Source organism: Eucyclogobius newberryi, unplaced genomic scaffold, assembly GCF_026437365.1.
Source record: "Eucyclogobius newberryi isolate DKJ021-1_F unplaced genomic scaffold, fEucNew1.0.hap1 SCAF_6, whole genome shotgun sequence".
Taxonomy (NCBI): domain Eukaryota; kingdom Metazoa; phylum Chordata; class Actinopteri; order Gobiiformes; family Gobiidae; genus Eucyclogobius; species Eucyclogobius newberryi.
Genome location: NW_027316278.1, coordinates 19,373,812 through 19,400,072, shown reverse-complemented (window position 1 = coordinate 19,400,072; position 26,261 = coordinate 19,373,812). Strand labels below are relative to the sequence as shown.

Sequence of the window (26,261 nt, the reverse complement as noted above, 5' to 3'; positions counted from 1 at the left end):
TACTGTGAAATTCATGTGCAATCTATGTGCTGTCGTGACACATATTCATGTGCAATTACTGTCGGGATCACATGCAATGGTATTTATTTATTTATTTGTCTATGGGAGTTTTTTATTTATTTATAGGAGATCTTCTACTGAAAGTGTTTTTCAGACTTCCTATAAGTGATCTGTTCTTCTGGATCTACCTCTGTATCTTCCTGCGTTGCACCAATGAAATTTCCCCATGTGGGACAATAAAGGAATATCTTATCTTATCTTATCTTATTGCACTTCTAACCAGTATATATTATATTACAGCTCCAGAGATATTGTGTGAATTAATAATGTATGTACTAGATTCAGCAGCTCAAGTGTGGGCTGAAAAAGCAGCTCTTTCATCTGTGTGTTTGTGCGGGGGTTTCACCGTCTGCTTTGGGCGCCAGTTTTTTTTTGGGTTCTCTCTTTGTCGTTTATTGTATGTGTAAGCGTGCGTATAGAGCCTGTTTAGTATGTGTCTGTGGCCGGCCTGTGTGCTTCTCTTGACCCTTTTGGTTAAGCACGAGAAGAGAAGAAAACCGCACTATAACTGAAGCGTGGAATGTGCAGGGCTATTGGGATTACAGAGGAGAGACCACCGCCGCATGCTTGGAACAGTGGGAAAGGCAGCTCTTGATTTGTCATTTTGGAATAATAAAATGTCCAAGGTCAATATCAGATGTCAATTTTTTTGTTTTATAACCTATGTGGAAAGAAGCTGGAATTACATTTAGCAAATAAATACGTCTCACATAAAAAGGAGAGAGAGAAGAAAACAAACAAACAAACAAAAACACGTTGATTTCCCAAGAGCGCAACACAAAGCACTTTTCATTTTCAAGCTGGAATAGTTTCAGTGATGATTTTGGACAAGCCTCAAAGCTTCACACCAACTGCATATTACTGTTGTCACATTTTTATTTTATTTTTTGTTTTATTTTTGCAGAAGATTCGCATTTGTACATGAGTGACCGTGGCCCCCAGTACCTTTCACAAGTCTGGGGTGCAATTCCAAGAGGGACTAACTTCAGGTCAATTTTGTCCTTTTTGTCAAGGCTGCAACAGAAGGGCATGTGTTTGGAAAAAAACATCTTCATGTGTCAGTTTAGGGCTGTCAAAATGAATTGCCAAGGACTAGATAGAAGTCCTGTTTCTCCAAGCACAAGGATTCTTTCAACACTTTAAAGCTCTTCGGATGATTTTCCTATACAATCTAGTAAAAAAAAAAAAAAAAACGTTATACCTTCAAGCCAGTCAATTTAAGATTTTAGCATGTTTGTTTAGTGTGTGTGTTTTGATCAGCTCCTTCCATGTTGTTAGCACATAGTGATTCTTAACTTCCTCCAAATGACTCAACCGTTTGTCATCTGCCAGTAAAGCCTGTACTGGAACCCCCGGCACAACATTAATCTCAGTATTTTTCCATTGAGCTTCATATTCTGGCTCACACCATTATAACAACTTTCGGATTCAAGCTGAAATGAACAAGGTAAATCCCAGCCTCCATTTTCTTTTGATCATTGTAAAGTTTTGAATCACATTCCGGGGTTTTTTCTCTTGCCATGTACATCTTGAGATTGCTTTATTCCACTCATCAAACAGCCGGCTGGGGATGGAAACTGGAAGAGTCTGGAACAGAAATCTGGGAAAAACATACATTTTTATAGTTTTGACTTAGACTTAAATAGGTTTAAATTTTTCAAGATATTTTTTAAAGCAGTAAAAAGAGGGGTATATTTTTTCTCCAGAATTGTTGATAGATCTTAATGGAGCACCACATCGAAATATCTAAGGGATTCTATTTGCCATTTAAAGGAGTAGGTATTTTTAAAAGGTCAGAGGGTGATGCCAGAATGAGATCATTTCAGTTTTTTGTACATTCATTTTGGACAAATTTCTTGAATAAAATGCATCATGGTGTTTATGGAAATTTCAAATATAATATAACATCATCTGCATCGCAATTGTATGTTCCGTCCCGTCAATTATAACTCTGTGAATAGTTTTTGATTGTCTAATAAATTGGGCCAATGGTTCCAAATACAAAGCAAACAGGAGGGGAGACCAGGCGCAGCCCTGCCTAAACTCCCTTTTCCAGAGTCAGTAGATCTGTCAGATGACCATTGATTTAAATTCTTGATAACAAGTCAGTGTAATCCCTCATTCGTCCAGAAGTGTTCCTTTGTAGAAAAAAAAATCTGCTTTATCATCTGGACTGTTTTTTTAGAAAAAAACAAAAACGTTTTGACTCATCCAAGAGTCATTCTCAATCTGTGAATTGAGTCTGGGAACTCATCATTCTCTGTGTAAGCCCTGCCCACCGGGCGGGACCTCCTGATAAAGGTGTTTTCACTTGAGACTGCCCTTCTTTGTTTTCTAGCCCATTACTGGGGCTGTCAGAAAAAAACGAGCCTCTCAGAGACCCCATATCACGCTGCATTTTGCTTCTTATTACGGACTTAAGCAATAACTGATGATTAATTATATTCTCTCCCCCTTCCGATGCAAAGAAGTCAAGAGAATCTCCATCTGGGCCGGCGGCAGCTTGTATCTCTGGCGGGGAAGAACTGCGATTCTCTGCCTCACGTTTGCTAGCCATGTTAGCCTTGTTAGCTTCTTTAGCTTGCGATGCGGGCTGTTTTTCAATGGTGCCTGGGACTGTCAGATTTCTTCCTTGTTGACGCATCCCCTGTTCTTCTTCTTCGGGATGATTTTGCAGCAGAAGTCTGGGCGCCTCAGCTCAAAGCGCCTCCTTAACCCGGAAGTCTTATTCCTCTCCTTTTATGTCCATCATATGGGTTGTGCAGTCTGTTCCCATGTCTGGGCTTCAAAAGGGAATTTAATGACTTGTCAAATAGACTTGGATGAATTAGCAGTGAGAGGAAATGCTTGTGGCCCATGACTGTTGGGCTGTCTGGCTCATGATCTATGTGGGCCTTAACTCTCTCCATATGCTAATACATAATTAGTATTCAGGAAGGCTTGAAAACATGTACATGACTTTGATTAAACTCATATCTGATTTGTAGGATGTGTCATTGGTTTTGAGAAATAACCAGCATGCATTTTTATTCCTGCCTCAGATCCCATTTGAAGTGGGAATGTCTGAGGTTTCAGTTCATTTGACACAGAGAATTCTGTGAATTGAAACATGGATACTGTTTGAAGTTCTGTTAGAACAGAAAAGTATGTTCTGGGCAATTTAAACTTGTTCACAGCCAATTTATACTGTGTCAATTTGCTGTTACTCCAGAGGTAGTAGAGTTGGACAAAAAGTAGTGCTTCAAGAAATGACTCAAATGGATTAAAAAGTATTTGTGGAAACTGTTACTCAAGTAAGAATATCTGTCTGCTCTTAACATTTGATTTACAATTTGAAGTTCATCTCATTGAAAGGACAAGACAATATGTTATGTACAAAATCTGAACAAAATTGAAAGTCATATCTGAAGCAACGATGTGCAAATCATTTCATATTTTCAACAAAAAGTACCTCAAAAACATACTCACTGTGCAAAGAGCAACCAAAACTTTGACTCAAATCAGAGTACTGTTACTTCAAACTGATATTACTCAAGTAGGATAAAAGGTAATGTGTTCAAAAACTACTCAATCCTCCTGTGGACAGCGCACAATAAAGCAGGTGCCGGCTGAAACAAGGATACAATTACATATCCACAGTTATATTTCATGTAATAATGATGTAGGTTTACATCCTTAAATGTTCTGCCATCATTTCTGCTCTGCTCATTCATATTCCTCCTGTGTTCTATGTCCATGTCCATCTTGGCACACTTTCCTGAAGTGCTGATAGAGGTAGAGCAAAGCCGTAATGGAGGCAGACAGGCCAGATCTCAGCTGTGGACTTGGCTTGGGCAGTGGAGGCGAAATGTATGCCACGGGGGCTAATCCTGCTCTGGTCCAGAATCCGGAGCGCCCACATGAGTGGACTGACCTGGCCAGTCCCGGCGGGGGAGGGGCGTGTGCCGTGCCAGCACACATGTCGCCTACAGGGGGGCTTTATGTCCGGGACTCTGTACCTACAGGTAGCAGCAGGTGTGACTGGCACAATACTTACAGTTCTGGGAATAGTCATGGTTAATATTTGATGGTTATGGCTGCAGTCCTCTAGTCATTTAATCGATACATTGGTCGATGGTGATTTAGTTGACCAGAAGTTGTATTTGTCGACTAATTATCTTATTTAGATTATGAGGATATCTATGGGACAACAGCAAAAGGAGAAGACATGGATGAGTTAGCTGAATATTTGGCAGCACATACATATACAGTATGTTGTTTCTTAGTACTTTTATGCATAAATTGTTGTTTTTGCACAAACTCCTGTGCAGTTGCAGTAGACATTTGGGGCAGATTCATGTGATACCAAACACTTTTCAGAGCTTTTGTAACACCCTCTGTTTACTCAAATCGATCGGCAGAGCATGTCTTTAGTCGACCGAGGATTTCTTTCGACTACAGCTCTATCAATTATAAAAGTCCTGTCCTCTTTTATTATGCAGGCAACATTTACACATTTTGTCCTTGCAGTAACCTTAACCTTTTTGCTATGGACTCACCTGGAGGACAGAGGGATTACACAGCCTTCTAAACTGCAAACATTATTTTATTTTTGGTACAGCATACATTTTTAAAAATAGAAATTTCATACAGCCTTTGTGTCCTTACAAATCACTTACCCCATTATGTGTCCAGTGTCCATGTGCTCTGGTCAGTGAATGTGTGTGTTTCTAAGCACCAATGCAGGGAACAACAGATGGAGAAATGATCTTGCTTTGTGCATAAAATCACAACTGCATACAACAAATTCAGATCTTATTCACTTCTCCCATCGATTTCAATTCCGCCCCGCCCTCTTGTGTGTCTCTCTGCACCTCCCTAAAACATAATATAAGGTGGATTGATTTGTGTAAAATGATCATGTACGTCAACAATGTCTCTGGGCGGCTGGAATACGACGTTGCACAATTAATGACAGCGCCGCAATAAGTTATGCTTTTCATTTTATGTACTCTGATCAAATTTTGGATCTGTGACTTAGAAATCGTCAAGTAGGACTTTGATTTTGCTTTCTCAGTTCATGGAGTGGATGGTGTTGATTGTCTCACATTGCAATATGTGACATTTTTTTTTGTATCTTGCCAATATTCACTTCTAACAATATCTCTATGGATTCAGCAGTTCTACATGCAAAGCACATTGACATATAGAAGCTGTAAAACTAATGTATTTCCCTCTCTCTCTTCTCTTCTCTCCACAGTAGCAGATGGCGAGGAACCAACTTCAGCAGGTGGGATTTTTTTTTCTTGCTAACATTATTCCCCTTCATTCGAGAATGGTTATGCAGCGTGTGTGGAGAGAGGAGATTGAGGGGCTTAATTTTCTATCTCTTGGGCTGACGCGTTCCTTCTTTCATTACCACACTGTGTAATTCTGGTATCGACTCGCTGATCATGCCTGGTCAGCAGCACTTATCATTATATCATTTTGTAGTTCACTTCATACGCCAGCACAATTCACATGCAACGCACCTCAAGAGGAATGAGAATCCTTTGTCTGAATAAATTACTTTTTGTGGTTATAGTGCGCTAAAATATTATCTTGTCGAATTTGTAGCTGAAAGTCTTGTCAAAGTGAAATTGTTCGTGTTTTTCTGCAAAGTCGTACGACATTTTGTTCGGTCTCGTGCTGTCAATCACTCACAGAACCATGCTCCCATCTGGGAGCAATGTCTTGTCTTCTTGTCTTGCTTAAGGACACATTGGCAGGGCAAAAAGCAAAACAAGTGATCGTTCAAGCATCTAACCCGTGGACTACGCTGCTGCCCCCTTAAACACGTAGCTAACACAGTTTTTTTTAATCTCACAGAAAGAGGTCAAAACATGAATGTATTTGTATGTGTCCAAAATATACCTTTATACCATGGTTTGGAAACTAGTATTTTACATTTATTTTTATGGAGTCAGCGCTAAAGATGCTAATCTCCATTTGTTTTGTCATTTCCAACACTATTCCACAGAATAATCTATTTTTCAATAATCTGCCCACCTCCAGTGATAATGTAAATATCTATCATATCAAAAGGGTAGACTTGAGGGACAAGGGCCCCAGAATTGGATGCTTCTTGTTCCAGTCGACACATTTCTTTTGACCAAGCTGTAGCAAAATCCAAGTGTGTGTTTACTGCAATAGCCTCTTTTTGATTTGAAATTGTTTTTTTTTCTGGCAACAATTTCTTCCCATCGTTTCAGAAAATTGGTGGGATTCAATTTTTTTAACCACTTACGTTACAGTCAAGTAGGAAATCAGGCGTGTGGGAGTGTGCTAATGCTTTATTTTATTCTGGTTATTTTTGGTTACATATACATGTTTTAGGAAAACCTAATAAAAAAGTTGCAATTTAAAATCAATCTTTTGATTACATGTCATTACAGTCATTATTTATTTCACTTAGATCAGCTTCTCTTATTCTCTGTTACATCATGCCAGTTGTTGATGTTTTTTCTTCAAATAGATTTTGTATTGTAGGAAAAGCTTCAGTTGTAGTCATCTGGACTCAGTCAAATTTTGCATAGTTTTTAAAAACAAGAACTTTCTTTGCTTCCATCTGTAAATGTTTTAATTAATTTACCCTCAAAGCCAATGCATAATATTGAGATTTTTCTTGGCCAGCATTGATTATAGTGTGTATGGACGGACGCTGGAGCTGTCCATGGTGATAGTTGAGCAGGAGACAGGTCACATGCTGCTCAGTGCTTCAGTCCAACATGAAGCCTGTAATGTTTAGTTTAAACATCCAGCCTAAACCCAAATGTAGGCAGAAAACAACAGATCCTTGGAGCTTTTGCTATGCTTATAATGAAGAAGATAGATTCCAATCTTTGGGGGTGCACACAGGCTACTGAAGTCCTGTCTTCAAATCTAAGCCTGGATTATCAGGTTTGCCATTTACACTGCATGAATGTTTAAATTATCTTATTGTGAAATCAAAATCGTCTGCCTTTGTCATGTATTATTTGAAGGTCAACTGAAAGAAATAGGGGAAAAAACAAGGAGAGAAATCTTCTGAGGAAGTGCACATTTTCTCAACTGACTATAATATATAGCAGATTTTGCCACATATAAAGAGCTGAAATTCGCTCTTCACGTAATCACGGCATAAATCAAACAAATCTTTAAAATTACAGCTATAACTCCTTGCTATTAACCAGCTCAAGCACAATCCGCCGAAGCCTAAAAAGCTTCCCATTAGCAGCACTTTCAATGCAAATATGAAATGTATCCGGTCCCTAAGGAGGGCAGCAGATGTATTTTCCTCTTCCCCTCAATCGTTAATACTTATACAAAAAGGCCTTGTTTCTGCGGCATCATTGTGCATTCACACGTGTCTTTGCTCATGTGTATTATAAGATAAAAGCCTGACCGTATGAAGATGCTAGGATAAGCGATAGGACTGCCACTGCGTTCAAAATAGTAGTCCTAAAAATATCAAATTGACTTTATATGTGCCACCTCGTTCGTATATATTTTTACTGGTTGTGTGAAATCCAACATGAAAGGTTTATTTTGATGTGGTCATTGTATTACAGCATTACATTAATAAAATCCTGACAAACAACAAATAGGCAAACAGCATTAGAAATAATTAGCAGCTTTATAAAATGAGCGGATTAGGTGCGACTTAAATCCACTGACCTGGAACTGTGTGTGAAGAGAAAATGGGACAGAGTGACAAAGGGAGGCCAAATTCTACATGACAGATTTGAGGCATTTAGCTGATCAGCTGCTGTGTCTTTTACAGTACAGAGCACACGCAGAGTGGGCCGTGTCTTTGTGCGCTGTCAAACTGTCCGTCAGCTTACAATGGGTCACATGACTGATGTGCGCTGCATTAATTATACACAGCTCAGCCCAGTTTCTTTCTCTTTTACTCTGCAAAAACATGAATATTTTGCCTTGCTTGAAGGATTTCTGAATATTTATCTAGATTTTAGTAATGTAGAATGTTTCACTGGGTTTAAGACCATTCTGACACAATAATTTAGCTTGAAATAAGAAGATAAAGTCAAACTCAAACCGTACCGTGCAATCAGGTTTGTTTATTTCTGTGGCGCATGTGAAACAGAGAAGCTCTATAGAGGACGTGCACCTGATGTCACGTGATTCAGTTGCACAATCGTTGCGGACTGCAACAACACTTTGATACATACACACATATACACGGTACACACACTGTGATGTCGGACCTTTCTGCAAATGATGGACTTTCTGAATATGCTGCAAGGTTGTCAGACCCTCACAAAGAGCGTGCTCGTCTTTCTTGGCGTCCACAACAGTGGAGCCACATGACGGCGTGACATCACTGCATTTCCTCGATAGCCTCTAAAGCTAAATCAAACTTCTCTCACCTCAGATTAACAGAGTTTTGTGCTTTTCTCATTGATTCTGCAGAAATCTGAGATATTTTACACCTTCTCCTGCATCACTCCAGGTTTATATTTCTGATAAGTTTCCGTATGTGAAAGGGACAAAGAGGAATATAGTTAACCCCCAAATACTAAACAAAATATCAAAAATACACTCTGTGTATATATGTACAAATATACACTTTTAGACAATGCAACTCAATATTGAGCAGGGTTCTTTGCGGAACAGTGTAAATCTAATATTCCATTAAGCTGCAAGCGAATTGGTTAGACACATGGTGTGCTCATGACATTCCAATAAGAAAAGCCGCTTTAAAGAAAGACCTATATTGCAAGGATACAGTGACATTTACTGACATTTACTTCTCTGAGTCCACCTCTCTTATGGCTTTGTTGTGTCCAGAATCCTTCAATGTGACCTCTACGTGTCAATATTTATCTGACAACTTCCTGGACCATTTTGTATTTGCGTGATTCTTCGTGTGTCCAACACTAAGTGCTTGCGGGCGACACTGTCAGACACTGACAGCTGAATGCATTGAATTGATGTGGCATTATTGTGGCAAGGGCAAGCTGGAATGGGAGGCCAAGGACTCACTAAAAGCGTGTAATATTGAAGACAGTAGCAGCAAATATCAGCGGAGGTGAAGGAGGGTGCACCGACCATCGGCTGGTGAGGCACTGAAGGATGAAAAGCTTGCTCTAAAATAGATTCGACACAATTAGGCCATGTCAAATTTGTCCGTGATCAGGTCGACTGCAGATTCAGTCCTAAAGAGGGATATACATTTCACTGTGGGAAAACTGTGGCATACATACATTCAGATAAAAGAGTTAGAATTGAGTACTTTAAAAAAATCCTTTCAAATAGCCAAATACTCTTTACAGTGGAAGTATAAATACTATTTTAGACCAACTAAAGGAAAGTGCAAAACAATGTTAAAAATGCACGTAGGTCTAGGCCAGTGTTACACCATGAACACACGTGCCAACGCGAGCCCAGTCTGGTGCTCCATGCCCATGTAAAATGATAGAAATTATGCCCAACTTTTGTATTTTTGGTATATTTTGTAAAATTTATTGCTAATTATTTTGTGACAGCTAGGGATGTTAAGATTATTAAGTTAATTGATAATCATGATTATACAGTTCACAATATAACAAACTGAAAAATAATGATTGTGATGATTTTAGAAGAAGTAAGTTACTTCAGTTCCATCCAAGATCTGAAAAAGTAATCCTGAATATTAAAACAGTTTTTAAATCTGGTTGTTTATGTTAATTTCCCCAAGTGTATTATTAACTCATTAACTTTAGTTTATCATTAGTGTATCATTAGAGGAATTGTGTCCTATTTGACAATTTGAATGAAAGAAAGTATGTTTGGTCTTGGTGTCAGTAATTGTAATTGTTAAAATGTGATGTTTCTTCTCACAATATTTTTGACACAAAAATGTGACATTGTGACATCCGTAATGACAGCTCTACAATTGTGTTGCTTGTTTGGAAAAAGGAATCTTGTTTATGCCTGTGATTCCCCGTCCTTTTTATAAGAATATCCAGTCTAAGCCAGCATTAAAACAACTATTAAAGATAACAAAGGTCTAGGACTACATCTTAAATCAGGTTTAATTCAGAATACTTAATATTTACACTTTTCACAGTGAGCTAAAGAAAGAAAGAAAGCACCCTAACCCTAAAAAAGTGTCTGCTGGAAAGACAAGAAACTCACCTCCTACTTTTTCATCACTTTATGTTCCAATAACACATACACATCTTCTAAAATTGTACTCACACAAAAGTATTGGCACTATGCAGTGACTCCCAGTGTAAACCCGCATCTGTCTAATCGTGCAGATGTTTGAGTCACAGAACTGACCCACTTCACCGGGATCAGCAGAAATCTTGATCTGTCTGACCTGCTCCTAACCTCAGCCAATGTTGTAAACCTAAATAAGATTAACAGGGCACTGGGGTCAAACAAATACCGCTGCATTTCAAAAGCTTTCACTCTGTAATGTACTCTTGTGTCTTTAAATTGATGATTTTGTTTAAGTCGAGACATAAAATTGCAGTGAACCAGTAGCTTAGTGATTAATTAAATCGCGCTCATAAAGCCAAGTGCTTCTTAGTGCCTCAAGCTTCTCCATTTCGACTGCGCATTGTGAAAGTTAATTGTGTAAAGGATGTTTAGGAAAGTGGCTTTGATAGAACAAATACTCAGCTAATGGGCATAGCAGCAGAGATATGGACAATATTACACGTACAGTACATTTCTTTGTGGATGAACAATAAAATACAGATACAGAAAATGTATATTTACTAGAGCTGGGTTGAAATTATCGATTTTCCGATTTTTAATCGATTCACATATTAATGACCGATTATCGATTTGTACGTCCAAAGATCGATATTTTTCTTGAAGGTAGATTGACCCTTAACCTTTTCATCAGTCTTCCATCAGTAACTACCAATACTTGTAAGATTTGCTGTTTAATATTGATATAATACTAGTTTTAATATGTTGCTTCTCTACACAGTCATGAAGTGAAGGAAACGGTTCAAATACATTTTTCATTTTTAATAAAATTAACCTCCGGATCGAATCGAAATCGGATCGAATCGGATGGGATCTGAGAAATCGGAAAAAACGATTTTGAAACGTAAAAATTTGAATCGAATCGATTCTTGAAATTTGAATCGAAACCCAGCTCTAATATTTACAACAGTTGTTCAAGTAAGTTACATTATTTCAACAGTTGATTGTGAAAAGCTTTTTATAGAATTAGATTTTGAATTATAAATACCAGGATTAGATTTTCTTGATTTAAAGGACAACTATTTTGCAGAGTTTAAGATAAACATGGACTTAAAAACAGCAGGAATGATTCTCAGAGCCACGTCACAAATCAAGAAGACGTCAGTTATCGAGGATATTAAGAAAAGAGTGTTTTTGATGCCCAAAGGGGCGAGGACTTTCTAACCAGGATTCATGAAACTAGCATGAATTAAGCTAAATGCTAGATACGTTTTTGAAGAAGGAACAATGGTTAAAAGCATTTGTGTCCATTCTTTTGTATAGTGCATTAAAGATGAGGTAAAAGTTCTACAAAACTCAGTAGTGGCCTGTGTGAAAAGCTTGTTGTAATTACCAGAGACGTATTGTCCATATCTAAGTCATTTGTCTTTCCATTTAAGAGATATTTGGCATGTGAATTTGCCAGATTTCACATTTACCTTTAGACCTCTGGAAAGCACCATTAGGTCTGTCACGATAATTACTATACCAACTTATCGTTCAGTACAACTTATTGTTTAATTAATTATTTATTTATTTTTTATGAGATGATGTGAGCTATAATATGAGCTGTAATGACTCATGGATTCTAAATAACCACTTTGTGTGTTTTGTTTTGCTATTAATGTATTGGAGTTCATGTTTTCTTTACAATTTGCTTCTTAGACAATAGTTTATTGGGTTTATCCTGCTTCAAGGTTATTGTGTCAGTGGCATAATTTAGTTTCAATAATATTATCTTATCGTGATATTTTCTGTAGCAATATGACATTTTTTTTATTAAAAAAAAAAAAAGAAGAAGCTTAGCGGCACACTTTTTGTCCATGAAGCTGTTCTCAATACTGCAAAATGGAAACTGAAAGTAGTTTCTCCGTTGTTGTTCCAACTGTGTAGAGCTTAGCTGCTCATTTATCAGCAGTTGGAGATTTCACTTCAAGTCACCCTCAACAATTATTTTCCTCAACAAACAAGGAGAGAAAGATAATCAATTCAACTGTATGTGACCCCAAAGTCTGTATCAGTGATCGATGTGAGCATAGCTGCAGTGTTCCTGTTGTTGATTTGTTATTTTTTTTTTAGATGTTAGGTTCAAACTTAATATTTGATGTTCGTTATGAGACCGTAGCAGTTCTCTCACATAATACGTTTTGTAAATATAGCTTTACTCACTATTGACTCTTATGCATTTTTGCCACTCGCTGCTAATTTCCAGTATGCTGTGATGTCATCTACATAACCTCTTTTGTGACAGGTTGAAGCAAAGCAGTATAACAATTATGAGCAAAAACTAACCATACCTCACCAAACTCTGAGCAGTCCGGTTTACTTTTGTTGTTGCTGGCTCGGGTCAGGCCTCCCCAGCTGACGGAGATGAGAGCGGTGGTAGTGGACGCTCCGTGGGCTCACATCAATCACAGATGCACTGTTGGTGTAGAGCCGAGCAGCTGACACTCACACAACATCTCAGCCAATGTCTCCCACACGCAGGCTTCACCCAGACACACAGAGCAGCACTCATGTGATCTGCTGGATTATAAACAGTGTCTGCTGTGATGAGCCCTGACACAGATTTATACACTGCCTCCAATATACAGCCAGATCTTAAAAGTCAGAGCAAATATGACGGTTCTTTGGTGATGCAAGACCATGCAGCTATGGCTGTCGTGGTAACAGCAATATTGAAGTACGGTACTAAAACCGCAAAAGGGCTCAAGTGCCTGAGGAAACCGCATTTTATATTTTAAACAAGTTTTGCGCACATGTTTAATGATGACTTATTTAATGTTTTCACTTAAAGGTGGAATGGACGATTTTTTTCAGCAAATTTTTTATCATATTTCCTCGTGGCGTGGATAAATCATTTGTCCTGCCACGTATCAATCATAAAACGCACTTACCGCTCATCTGCAGCCGCGTGCAGTTCGTCCCCACGTTTCCGCGTGCCTAAGCGCATGGATCTATCATAATATAGTTCCCTCAGTGTACGGGGCAAAATGAAGATGGAGAAAGACTGTTCGAGCTGACGCAGAAGTGGACAGCAATCTACGGAAGACGAGAGATGTGATGCGCTCCGTTGCGCTAATAAACAAACGCATGTGTGTGTTGTATCGGTCCGCAGAGAAAAAAAAAGAGAAAAAAAAACAAGATTTTTCCTGTTTTTGCAGATTTTCCGCAGTTTTTTTGGCCAAAACCTCAATAAAAATAAAAATGTATTCTTTACCAGCATCTCCGAAAATAAAATGTTATTTTAATTTTTATTTCATCCTCCCCTTTTAAAAATGCCAAGGAAGATCCGTGATTTTCGCCTAAAGGAATAATAGAGGATTTTTGGCCACAATCTGAGTCTCATTTCCTCGTGGCGTGGACAGGCGAGTAGTTCTCCCAGATGTCAATAATTCCCTGCGTCCTACTGCACACCTGCAGGCTTGTTCCCAGAATAGCAGCACGTTTCCCTGGCTGCACATGTGTGGTTGATATGTCGGTGTGTGTTTAGCGAGTTCCTTCAGTTACAGTACAAAATGACGACAGAGAAAGACTGTGTTGGAGCTGCTCAGAAGAAACAGAAATATGCGGAGACAAAATATGCGATCAGTCATGCTAATAAACAAACGCACGTGTAGTAGCGGGGCTGTTGGAAAGAACAGGAGGGTGGGGGTGAGTGTGCGCATGCGCATTTTTAAAAAGAGACTAACAGTCGCTTGAGTTCTCAAATCCCCCCAAAATCCTCTATAATTCCTTTAAGACAATTTTCACCTTGTTCTGCCATCAGTATCGGCTCAAGTCTCGAGCAGACGGCAGTTTTGCCTCTGTTTTAAATTAATTTTGTCAGTGACTCAATAAATACATCGCGCAGACGTAACAGTGCAGCTGTGCACAGCTGAGCATTCTGCACAGACAGCACAATGTTTCAACATAAGACCTACATTGACCCAAACAAACAAAGCACAGTGTGTCAGCTTATCGATAAAGAAAAACTGAAAGTACAAAGTTGCTCTTATATCCAACCAAAAACACAAAGTCTGCTGTGCGTAAATCCACGTCACAGTATGTTGTCCGCATTGAAGCCAGAATGGACATTGTCAACTCTAGGCAGTAATCCTCCTCCTCCTCGGTTCAGGTAAATGCTTAAACTGCAGGTAAATGTGACATGGTTAAAATCCAGTGATAAGATTCAGCCAAACAGAGTCTGTGTAAAGTTCAGTCAAAATTAAAATACTATCCAATCTGCCATAATCCTCCTCCTTCACCCACTAATGTGTAGTAAAAGCAGAAGCACTGCTGTGCATCGGTGCTGTATGCGGAAAACAAAAGTGAAGCTTAAAATGAGAATCAGCTGTAAGCTGATGCCACAGCTGCATTATTAGGGGCCTATAGGCCATACCACAAATACCACAAACCGCAGTTACCGCAAAAGGAGATAGTGGTTGCAGCAAATTGGAGAAAAAGGTTTGGTCATTATTTCTTGACTGTTAAGTTGCTCTTGTCCAGGGATAATTAAATGCTCCATTGAGCCACTCATAATCTTAATATTGTAATTAATATGTAGGGCAGTGTGTTACCGGCACCAGCCTAAGGGGGAAGCTGGGCAGTACTAAGTGGCACACAGCTAGGTGTTAGACTGTGTAGCCTAAAGATAAGGTGTGGCTGTGGATCTATTATGGGTGTGGCTGTGGAAAGACGGAGGAGTCATGTTAGTCTTAACACAGCGTGTTTAATTCTGAGCCGCGGCTGCATGTTGTCTCTCTCTAGTCCACACAGGAGCCTTTAGAGCCCCCTCTACTGGTTGGATTTACCCAGAATAAAAGACACATCAGCAAAAATGCGAAAGAATAGAGGAGGTGTCTGTTTCTTTTGATTAGATTGTTTGAAATCGACAATGATGAGATTGAGATGCATCTCAAAATATCACACACAAAAAAAAACTTTCCTTTGTCTCAATTTTCCGAATTGTTAATGGCATTTAATTTCAGTTTAAATATTCTGAACTGACTTATATTGTCCTATTTTTATGTAAAGTGTCAAAAATTCAACACTGAGGTTATCGTGCAATCTCAAAATGTTGTTTGCAGTTAAAAACCACATAAGAAAGGGCGAAGGGCACAAGTCATAAAAACAACCACACGAACAAACGATGGACACAAGTTACGAACCCCAAAAGCACCATGAAAAATGTGACACTGTAAAAGTAAGTAAGCTAAAAAGATTAAGTCAATATGATTTTTAAGAAAAAATATTTAAAAAAATCAAGTAAAGTGCTAGATCCTAATAGGTAAAGTGCATAGCTCAAGCTAGTGACGGTTTGCGGGAAGGAGAGGTTTTACATTTGATAGAATGATATCTTCTTCCTGAAGGGAGAAGATGACTCTGCCAGTTTGATTAGAGTCCTGAATGATTTCAGTACATTTCAGTACATTTCCTTCCACTTTCTAAACCGCTCTGTAAAACACAACATTGGTCGCTGCAGCATTGCGGCCACACACAACAGTGAGCATGTGCCGGTTCCACTAGCTGCCTGTTCTTCCTGGTGTGCTCTCTCCATTAGGGCTCAGTTGGTACGGCTCATTGCGGCTATAGATCGACATGTCAAATCAGCTCAGAAACCTGTCACTCCCCTTCCCTGCCAAGTGCAAGTGCAATGTGGAAACCATTATAAGTTCAAATGATTAGTCGGTTTCTCTTGGTGGAGCTGCACAGTATATTGCAAATGTCTAATTATTGTGCGATAAGCACATACATTTAGTTATGCCATCTTTTCTCTTACAAATTGAGGAATGGCACAGAAGCGTCAACTTGGTGAAATCTAATGTTTGCAAGACAATTGCCTAGAATTGCCTTCTATTATTATATTTTTCTTTTGACAGGGGCCAGGTGCAAGTGTAATCATTTTCAGAAACATAAAAGGCTTTATGGTAGATTTAGCTAGGACTAGTTTCCATAAACTGTGGTTAACACAATATAAGAAATTCAGAAAAGCAAGTGCCTCCAACATGGCTGTATACCACTGCAACAGCACAACAAGACAAACATACATTCATTCGTTTATTTATGTTCCTCCCTGATGCCATTGTAAGGTATTGTGGGGGTTAAGGCTAGCGTGAAATGGCTAAGTGTATGATGTATGTAGTACACATCTCAAGGCTGTGGCCGTTTACTTGCTGTTGTCAAATGTGCGACTCGTGGCTGCTCATTTGTCAGAATGACTTAAGAGGCCATGATAGTCTCACCCTTGAGACATCATTTGGCGCCTTATCACTGGAAACTGGAAAAAGAGGCTTGTCAGAACCCACTTTACCTTGTGACAGCGAGATATGACTGAATGAAGATGGGAATAATGCTATATGGGGACTGTTGTTTTCTATAGTCTGGTAAAACAGATGGAATTTAAAAGCAGAAATAAATAATGGACAGATATTAATTTCACATTAAATGTGTCATTTAGCAGTTGAATTATTTATGAAGAACTTCTCGGTTTATCACACCTATACGCAACACCAATCTGCTCTGCGTCTTTTTTGACAGAGTTCGACCAAGACCCAGTGAGCGAACCCTCTCCCAGACCCTAACCATTTTACCTGTTCCTAAACCTAACCCTAAACGTAACCCTAATCTCATTGTCAGAATATTTTGGGAATTATTAAAATTTGCTAACATAACCACCAATTGCTATTTTTGCCCCTTTATCTTTTTAAATGTTGTCATCACATATTGTTTGAGTTGTACAAGTAATTTCCCTTGTGAATCAGTCTAATGTTGTCGGTACTTATAGTCCTAGTAAAAATCAAACCAACCCGGGGCCCTGTGTAAAAACAGCTTCCCCTAGTGGTATTTCTGTAGTCACAACACAGATGGGAAAACAAAATGAGAGTCAGGCTCCCCAACCGGAGACATTTTATTCATATTCCCTGTGAAAAGATAACGTCCAGTCCCACAAAAAAATTGCCATAATCAAAAATATAGTGTCTAGACCAGACTTGGGGAGACTTATCCAAGCATTTGTCTCTTAGACTACTGCAACGGCCTGCTCACTGGCCTCTCCAAACAGGCTGTAAAACAGCTGCAGTACATCCAGAACACTGCTCCTCAGGTCCTGACTAGAACCAGGAAGTACCATCACATTAGTCCTGTTCTCAGGTCTCTGCACTGGCTTCTGTGGCTCAGAGAATAGACTTTAAAACAGCTTGTGTACAAGTCTCTCCGTGGCCTAGCAGCATACGCTCAGCACAGACAGTGTGTGCAGAGGCAGATAGCGCGTTGACGTCTAGGGACGGTCAAACATGGGAAAGAATCAATCTAAAAGCTCCCATCCCGGAGACGCCAGTCATGCTGGCAATGTCAAATAAATATGGGAAGAGTGTCTGGAGTGTCTGCCTGTGTGGGCCAATAGATTTGGCTTTTCATCTGACGGATCACTAAGCACAGACAAAATGTATGATTCATGCCAGCAAAACTGTTCAATTGAATGAATAAAAATGAAGGTTTTGTGATTTCTGTAATGTCTTTGCGATTTTAAGGCATTTTTTTCCTGTTGTGTGAAGCATTTTGAATTGCCTTGTGTACAAATTGTGGTCTACAAATAAACGTGCCTTGCCTAATATTTAATCACTAAAAATCATATTAAACAACAGGTTATTTCTGTTACAAACACATAAAAATAGAGTTAGCTTTTAATTTTCTAGAGTGTAGTACTAGAGACCAGGCTTACAATATTCCCACACCCTGCATTACGATTCTAGGGAAGAATGCTGAGCTTTTTTCCATCTTCATCTTCAAAGTTTTGACTGGCTGACTGCAGTCGTACAAGTGGATGTTTTAAAGATGAGATGGCTATCGGCAGGCCTTGAGATATGAAACCAATAACCCTGCATCAAGGCCCTGCCATTTGCATTTGGCCCCATGCTGCAGGTTAAAGCGACCTGGGTCTGCTCCAGAGTGGACACTGCTGAGAAATCATGAATATTAAATGTCTCACTTATGGCTCATGGTACTGTCCAGGGATTTTAAACCTCATTGATCAACGCTGTATCTGAATACTAAATGTCACTTTTGTTAAAATGTCTCATTGCCCTTGCATACATCATGAACTTATGACTACCTCCGTACAATAATGTGCCGTTTTATATCCAAGGAGGTTTTTTGACCGTTGAGGTGTACCCCGCCTAAGGCCCGAAGTCACTGGGATAGGCTCCAGTCACCTGCGACCCCGAAAGGGAACAAGCGGTAGAAAATGGATGGATGGAGTTGGACCACAGCCGCTTCAGCCGTTTCTTTGTTTGACTGCTTAAAACAATGACTTTTAGTGATTTGATCCCTGGTTTATCTTGGCCTTAACAAGTGTCCCAGATAAGTGAATCAGCTATTGTCATAATGTCTCGTATTGGTTGCACCATCTCTTGGAGATGTAGTTTTAAGAACTCCAATGCAACTCCAATGCTTTGTAATCTAATCAGGAGTATTAATTATTCTATGAATCCATTGCCTCATGCTTAGCGGAGCATTACAAAGTGGTGGCTATCTGATGCCAATACTGTGCAAGTTGAATCTATAATATAATGCACACAAAATTATAACAATACATTTTAATTTGAAGTCCAATACATTCAGTTGGACATCTTAATGCTGGGTCTAGAATATGAATATGTATCAATTATGATCTTGTGATGAGGAATCTCAATTAAGACACAAGGGAATGAACTTCATAACATGAATGCACATCCACTGTCCTTTACTACTGTGAATGCCGTCGACATTATTTGTTATAAATATACTGTGATTACAAGAACACAACAATTTAACGATTATTCACAATTATGGAAATTCTGACAAAAATTAAAAATACTATACTTTGCTTGTATTACTGTTTTGATAATATCTGAATAACCACGATTATCGACTAACTGAATAATCTGGACATCTGTTACTACTTACCACTGCTGCTACTACTGCAATGGCTTCTAGTACTATCTACCACAGAGAAGAAGAAAAACTATTACCAAATGAATATGCGGAAAGTAAAGTCCGGGCATCCCGGCTCAGACTGATGCCTCCATGACCTGGCCCTGGATATAATCTGAAAACAACGACTGGATTACCAAATGTGACTTCATCTGAAATATTATCAAAACATATAATGAAAAAATGTTCTTCAAGGTATCATGCTGTGAATATACTGTATGCTGCGATGAAAAGCCAACACCTCAGAATTACTTGTGACGGTGTGGAGATATATAATATATAATGAACCATATGTAGTTACATAATTTCCACAATGTCCATGATCCAAAATCCAAATGTTCTACTTGAATGTTTTGTCAAAATGTGTGTGAGGGCGAACCTTCCAACTTAACTCTCTGCTGTCCACTTAGTGCTGCTGCAGTGGGGAGCTTGCTTCCTGGCGGGGGACATATTGAAGGGTTTCAGGATGATGCCTTGGGCTTCCTCCAAGACCACAGAGACCTGCCGCAGTGCCCAGTGCCTAGCGCTCGTGTCTGCCACACTTCTGTCAAACTCTTTTACTCATTCTCGGCCTCATTAGTGTCTTTGTATTTATTCATATTCACTCCAAATTAGGGCTGAACGATATGACAAATTATATAATCAAATTGATTTGGTGATGTGATTCTTGTGATGATGTGCTATTTCGTTGATATTGTCTAGATATGATTCTATATGGATTAGGAATGAAATTAGCAAATACACACTATGTTCTCATTGTGTGTTTTATGTCCTTAACAGGCCCATGCCACCCAAACCCATGCCACAACAGGGGTACATGCGAGGTGAGTGAGTCCTACCGGGGGGACACCTTCATCGGCTACATCTGCAAGTGCCCGCCGGGCTTCAGCGGAGTCCACTGCCAGCACAGTAAGTCACTGCACTACACTATTCTGTTTGTAGGGTTTCAATCAGATGTAAATTGCAAAGGAACATGCCTTGTATCGACTTCCATTTGATCCATTTGATACATCTCTTGAATAATATATATATTTTATTTAGAGTAATTATTTAGAGAATTTTGGCAATGCATTTTTGATGAAACACATTTCAAAAGACATTTTTGTCCCAGTTTCTCTTTAGTTTTGTTCTCCCATGTAATCTAGTACTATTTTTTTATCAAATCTGTAACACATTAAGCTCCAGCTGGTCAGGGGCTGTCCTGCTCCTGTCTCCAAAGCGTGAACTGCGTCAGGAGCCAGTGCTTGTGGTGAACACACAGACCTGCAGCCTGCTCTACGATGAGCCTGTGCGTCTCCTCCTCACCTTGCGCACTCTCCTCTGCCTCCGTGAAACCTCAGCTGCACATTGTTTCCCTCACAAACAGAACCACGTGCACACGGACCTCTGAGTCAAAGCATACTTTTGAACGGATGAGGTGGAGAAGCGAGCCATCACTTGGTTGATTGCAATATGATTTTTTGCCAGACATTACATCATCACACATAAAATAAAGCTGTTTCTATTCCTCAGATGCACAACACAGCTGCTTCCCCCTATCCCTGCTCCTGTTTGGATTATTAAAAGAGCATCACAAAATTGATCCACAAAAATTATCAACATGCTTTTTTGACTAAATAGGGCAGTTACTTAACATATTGACCTGAGAAAGTAACTTTTAACTCTAATAATGCTTCCCAACACTCAAGTAACAAATGCTAAGATAAATCTGCACTTTGAACTGCTAAGTACATTAATATAGACTGCATGGGAGGCTTAAGGTACATTTTGAACCTCAAGTAACATACTGTATACCGTATTTTCCGCTCAAAAACGCGCAATGGATTATAAAGCGCACTGTTAATAAATGGTCTATTTTGGATAATTGTTCATATATAAAGCAAAACAGACAGATAAGTCAGTCAGTTGAGCTTTATTAAACGCCTTCAACTCATTCAGATCAACATGGTTCAAACGTTAATGAGTGTATTGACAACAACTATCAGACTTGCTCAGTTATAACAAGTAAAATACAACACAATACACTCGGGTTTTCAGTTCATTCCTCTTCCACAAATTCCTCAAATTCTTCATCTTCAGTGTCCGAGTTTTAACAGTTGGGCTGGATGCTGTACATCCCCAGATCCATCTCGTCATTATCCGAGTCTCGCTGCTGTAAACTTCTGATGATTCCGGCCTTCGTAAATGCTCTGACCACAGTTGGGACTGATACTTGAGCCCAGAGATTAAAGTCCGGGTCATAAGCGCGTCTCTTGCGATAATATAATAGATCCATGGTTTCTTGGCCGGAGCCATCTTGGGGGTCCTTAATTCGAGGTAGTTTATTTAGGTGTCTGTAATAATAATGTAGTTTACATTTAGACAGTGCGTTGCGAGCACCGCGTGTAGCAGGAGACCACTGTTCCCAGAATGCTTTGCATACATGTTGTTGGGACTTCCGGTTCCAGACTACCGTAAACGTGCTTCTAGACTCTTTCGTGTCCCGAGTCTTCTTTTTACACCGTGTATCACACAAAATTGCTTCGAGGTCAGTAAGCACAACCAGAATTAATCCATATATTAAGCACACTGGATTATAAAGCGCACGGACGCTTTTTGAAGAAATTAAAGGCATTTAAGTGCGCTTTATAGTGCGGAAATCAAAAGTGTTATGCCTGGACTGTGTTGGAAATCATGAATCAGGAACACATCCAAGTATTTGGCCTAGTACAATATTATGGTTCGGATTATGGCCTTCTGCAAGACCAACATTAGTGTCACAATTTAAGGAGTTTCATTTGTTCATGTATAATAGATTTCATCACACAAGTAATAACTTTGAGCAGCGAGCGATTGTGTGTTGAAAGAACAGGTTCCTCAAAGCAATGTGTGGCTGCAGGATAGAAAAGACCTGCTGAAGGGGCTTTCTACATCTGACTTTGCGCTTAATACAATATAATAAGTCTTCATGAGATATTACTTAGCCTTGGATTTAAAGCATTGTTCTTGCTATAATTAAAATTGTGATGAAACTGTGTAAAGAGTGTAAGGCACAGAATAATCGCACAGTTGCAATGATAACATGATAATACGAGAGCAGCAGATTTAATTTGCTCTCATGTGTTGGAAAACTGGAAATGTAATAAAAGAAGGTATAAAAATGGAGCAGCAGGATTTTGAAACAGTTTCACTTTAAGAAGACAAGAGAGCTGAAGATGGGTCTTTTGGGGAGTGATCACCATGATTAGGACAGAGGGGGGTCAAACTAGCAAATAGCTGCTTGCTTTGCATCTTTTTGTCTGAAAATAGAATCTCAACAAATCTTACCGTTAGATAAGCTCAGCCCTGTGTGAACGGGAGGTGTTTGTACCTATAACGTGGCAGCGGGGCACCAAAGACGGCTTGTGCTGTGTGGAATGATGCCAGTTACTTAGAGCTGCCAAACAAAAGGTCTAGAATCTAGAAGAAGAAGACGACGTGGTTTATAGTTGTTTTAAAAGCGCTCCTGAAGTCAGTTGGAGACTAAAGATGTGACGGGGCCAGAAAAGAGAAGGACCACAAACTCCACAATAGCCTTTTAGACAAAGCACAAAACAACTGAGTGCAGTTCTTGCTGTGTTTTCATATTTCAGAACTTTTGTGGACAACCACTCAGCAATCTCTCGAGCACAAATTCATTTTATAAAGCACTGTGTATTTCCAGCCTTTTCCCCCATCCCAGGATTTGGCCAATATATCTGTAAGTCTTATGCTTCCCGCTGGGTGATATATATATATATATATATATATATATATATATATATATATATATATATATATATATATATATATATATATATATATATATATATGCCGTGTCTTAAGATGTCTGCTTGGCTGAGCATTGTATTCTTGGTGCAGCACGCTTGTCCTTCATCACAGGTGTTCTCGTACGTAATGGCTTTAATGCATTAAAGGCCAGGCTGTGTTCTGATCCGTATTGGCCAGAGAGAGAGAAATTAATAGAGAGCAAAGAATAAAAGTCTGCAGAGAGGAATACTTTCAAGTCGTGCACAAAGTGAAATCTTGACGTCTGTCTGGAATTGTAGAATCAGTGCAGTAAGCCATAGTCTAGTAGTATTTAGTACAGGTAATGCTAATATTTTGAAATCAAGGGTGCTTTTAAGATAAATACGGGGTTGTGGTGGGGAGAACATGTTGCCACCGTTGAAGGATAGGTCAAATACAGGGCAAATTTCCCTGGGGACAATGTAGTATACACCATTGTTGGTCCACATACAGCATTGTAAGTGGCTGTCTATTATTTATGCCATTATTCAGTCGTTTCAATTGTTTCCTATTTTGCCCTGAGGAGAGTGAGGAACTGATTCAATATGGTATGAATACACATTACCACTGCCAATTTCCCTCATGGTCATTACTTGAATGCGAGCGAGTGGTTCAAAGTTGCGCGTATGAAGGCATTTATAATCAAATCTGCAAATTGATGATTGGGGCTCGTAAATAAACATGTGTACAAAGGCAGCTTGGTTATACAGCTGATAAATGACAGGCCTACACAATGATTAACAGGTTATTTGCGTGATGGGAAATGACATGAAACAACAAGGGTTAATTTTTCTTTATAATAATGATGACCTGCTTCTTTTTTCTTTACCTCCATTTGTTATTTTCTCTTTAATCACAGCTAACAAAACTGCAAATTAAATTGATTTTGAGAGGCGAGACCTGCCTTGAAATTGCAACAATGACAAGCGTCCATTGGAGCTCGAGAAATATGTATCCGTCCCAAACAAAAACAATTACTCGTTCAAAATATGTCCGCCAATAACACACATCACCATTGAATTATGCTTGTTAAGAACATCATGTGTAAGTTCATATATTTCAAATCTAAATGGAATATTAAATTATACCTTTTGAACGCTTGATCTTGTGAATGTATTACCATATTTTTTGCACTATAAGGCGCAGTGGATTATAAGGCGCATTAAGTGAAACAAAACGTGTACCAGACAAACTCGCTTCAAGGTCAGTGAGCACAACCAGATGGTAACCATATATAAGGAGCGCTGGATTATAAGGCGCACTGTTGTTTTTTGAGAAAATTAAAGGTTTTTAAGTGCGTCATATAGTGTGGAAAATATGATACGAAGCACATGTGTAGTTCATCATGTGCACTATTTGAGAGCAGCAGATCACAATAACTGACAGGTGTTTATCCATGAACAAACAAACATTGTACTGTATCTATTTTTTCAAGATTTTAGTGGATGCTTACTGTTACTAATGCTTATTATGTGTCTGTTTTGTTTAATATCTGTGTCAATTTCATGGGGAAATATTCAGAGGAGTTAGATTATGATAAACTATCTATGTGGAAGATTAAACTGAAAATGACAGGAGATAAATTGTCCAATTTGCCTTTTAGTCCAAAAGTTTTAGAATGGTAATACTTTTCCATGTTGTCCACGAGGCTCTAAGCACATTCCCTTTTGGATCGATGGATCTCTGCTTTTTTTCCTGAGATGGAACAGCCATGCGGAATTGATTGAGGCTAAATGTGCGATGTGCAGACCTTTTTGTACACAGGCTTGTATTTGATCTAGTATTGAGCTCTTTTATCACGGCGTATTAGTGCTGTGCCTCCATAGCCTGATGCCACACCATAATCAGACAGTGTTTATAGCAGTGGCCTGTTGGGAGGCCTGCAGGAGCCATTACTGAGGCCGCTCACCTGGGGCGGACCACACACTCTGCAGCTGGAAGAATGGGCTGCATGAGGAACCACTGCATGAAGTACATTTAACTCTCATTATTGACCAATTTACTCCCTGTCAGCTCTAAGCAATGTAAAATCCCCCACACTTTTCAGGACTCACTTATTATTTAAGTGGAGGAAATTACTTTTTGTACACAAGCACACAGCATATGTAAACTAAAACTAAACTTAAAGAGAACAGCAGCATTGTTTTAGTGCCAGAGTAGTTATTATTTGTGGCTCTCAGGATTTACAATGTAGAATAAGTAGAATAAGAATACACAATCATACACCATGATGTGGTTTACACGTTGTTGTCACGTGACCCATTATTTGTGTGGATGGTGAGGATGTGACACTTTATTTTTCCCACATTTACAACTTGGAATGGGTTATTTCACAGTAGCCTTTCAACTGTTACCTACAACAGGTCGATTTTGTAAAGAAGTGTCAGAGGTTTATCTTTCACCTTCCTGTTGCCTTTCACCTCAGAGACAAATGTCTGGGTCTTTCTGAAGCCTGGCTCTTTCCTTTGGGGATGACTTTGTAGTGGCAGCTTTATAGTGTCGAGGAGCGAGTTTGTTGCACCTTTCTGCTTCAAGCAGATATCATCAAATGGAAAGCTCATAGTGCTCGTAGCTGCTACGCTCCACTGGCCAGCTCAGCCCAGATCATCAGCAATTATGTGGAAATTATCTTTCTTTAGACTGGGTTGTTTAACCTTCTCTTTCATGCACCAAATATTCTGCCTTGCATTATGTAAATGTGTATGCATTTTGTGAGTTTTCGCTAATTTCAACAATAGTCACAGCCCCACAGAAAACGTAATGTCGTTCACAAAAGAAATGTTTCTACTTTAATTGAAAATGACAAAGGGCCTTGTGAATGTTCCCTTATGATGCACAGATTATGCAGCAGTTCCTGCATAAAGAAATAAACTAGTTTTATTTACTACCATTGCTTTAGGCCACGGGAGATCTCAGCCCTGCCATATGTTCATCTCTATCTTGTCCCTGTTCCGATGTCTCCTCTTCCCCAGACTCTGATCCAGTAAAATGCTTTTTCTTGTTTCATATAAAATATCTGCTCCAAAGCTTGCTAAACGGTAAACTTTTAGATTCGCTATATCCTTCTTTTGGAAAGCGAGCGATACGATCTGCTGTAAGTGCAAGTGTGCAGCTACAGAGTAAACATGATGTGACACAGGTAAGGTTTCCCCGGCCCCACAAGTTACTGCATCTACAGCTTGTTTTGCACGTGAATGGTTAAGTACTCTGTGTCAGGGTGCCTCGCTTCACGTGATCAA

General features: G+C 39.2%; 1 protein-coding gene and 1 long non-coding RNA gene across 3 annotated transcripts in view; both read left to right on the top strand.

Moving 5' to 3' along the window:
• The window catches only part of LOC140347147 (uncharacterized), a 413,233-nt gene that overhangs the window by 299,841 nt on the left and 87,131 nt on the right, over positions 1 to 26,261 (top strand). The gene's annotated exons all lie outside the window — the stretch shown is intronic.
• The window catches only part of edil3a (EGF-like repeats and discoidin I-like domains 3a), a 131,397-nt gene that overhangs the window by 29,883 nt on the left and 75,253 nt on the right, over positions 1 to 26,261 (top strand). Inside the window, exons 2-3 of one of the 2 annotated variants that reach the window (XM_072432742.1) lie at positions 5,306 to 5,329; positions 19,996 to 20,124. In XM_072432742.1, coding sequence (XP_072288843.1) covers positions 5,306 to 5,329; positions 19,996 to 20,124 — 153 coding nt within the window. Of the gene's footprint in view, positions 1 to 5,302; positions 5,330 to 19,995; positions 20,125 to 26,261 lie in introns of both variants that reach the window. The other variant, XM_072432741.1, reaches the window with a different exon arrangement.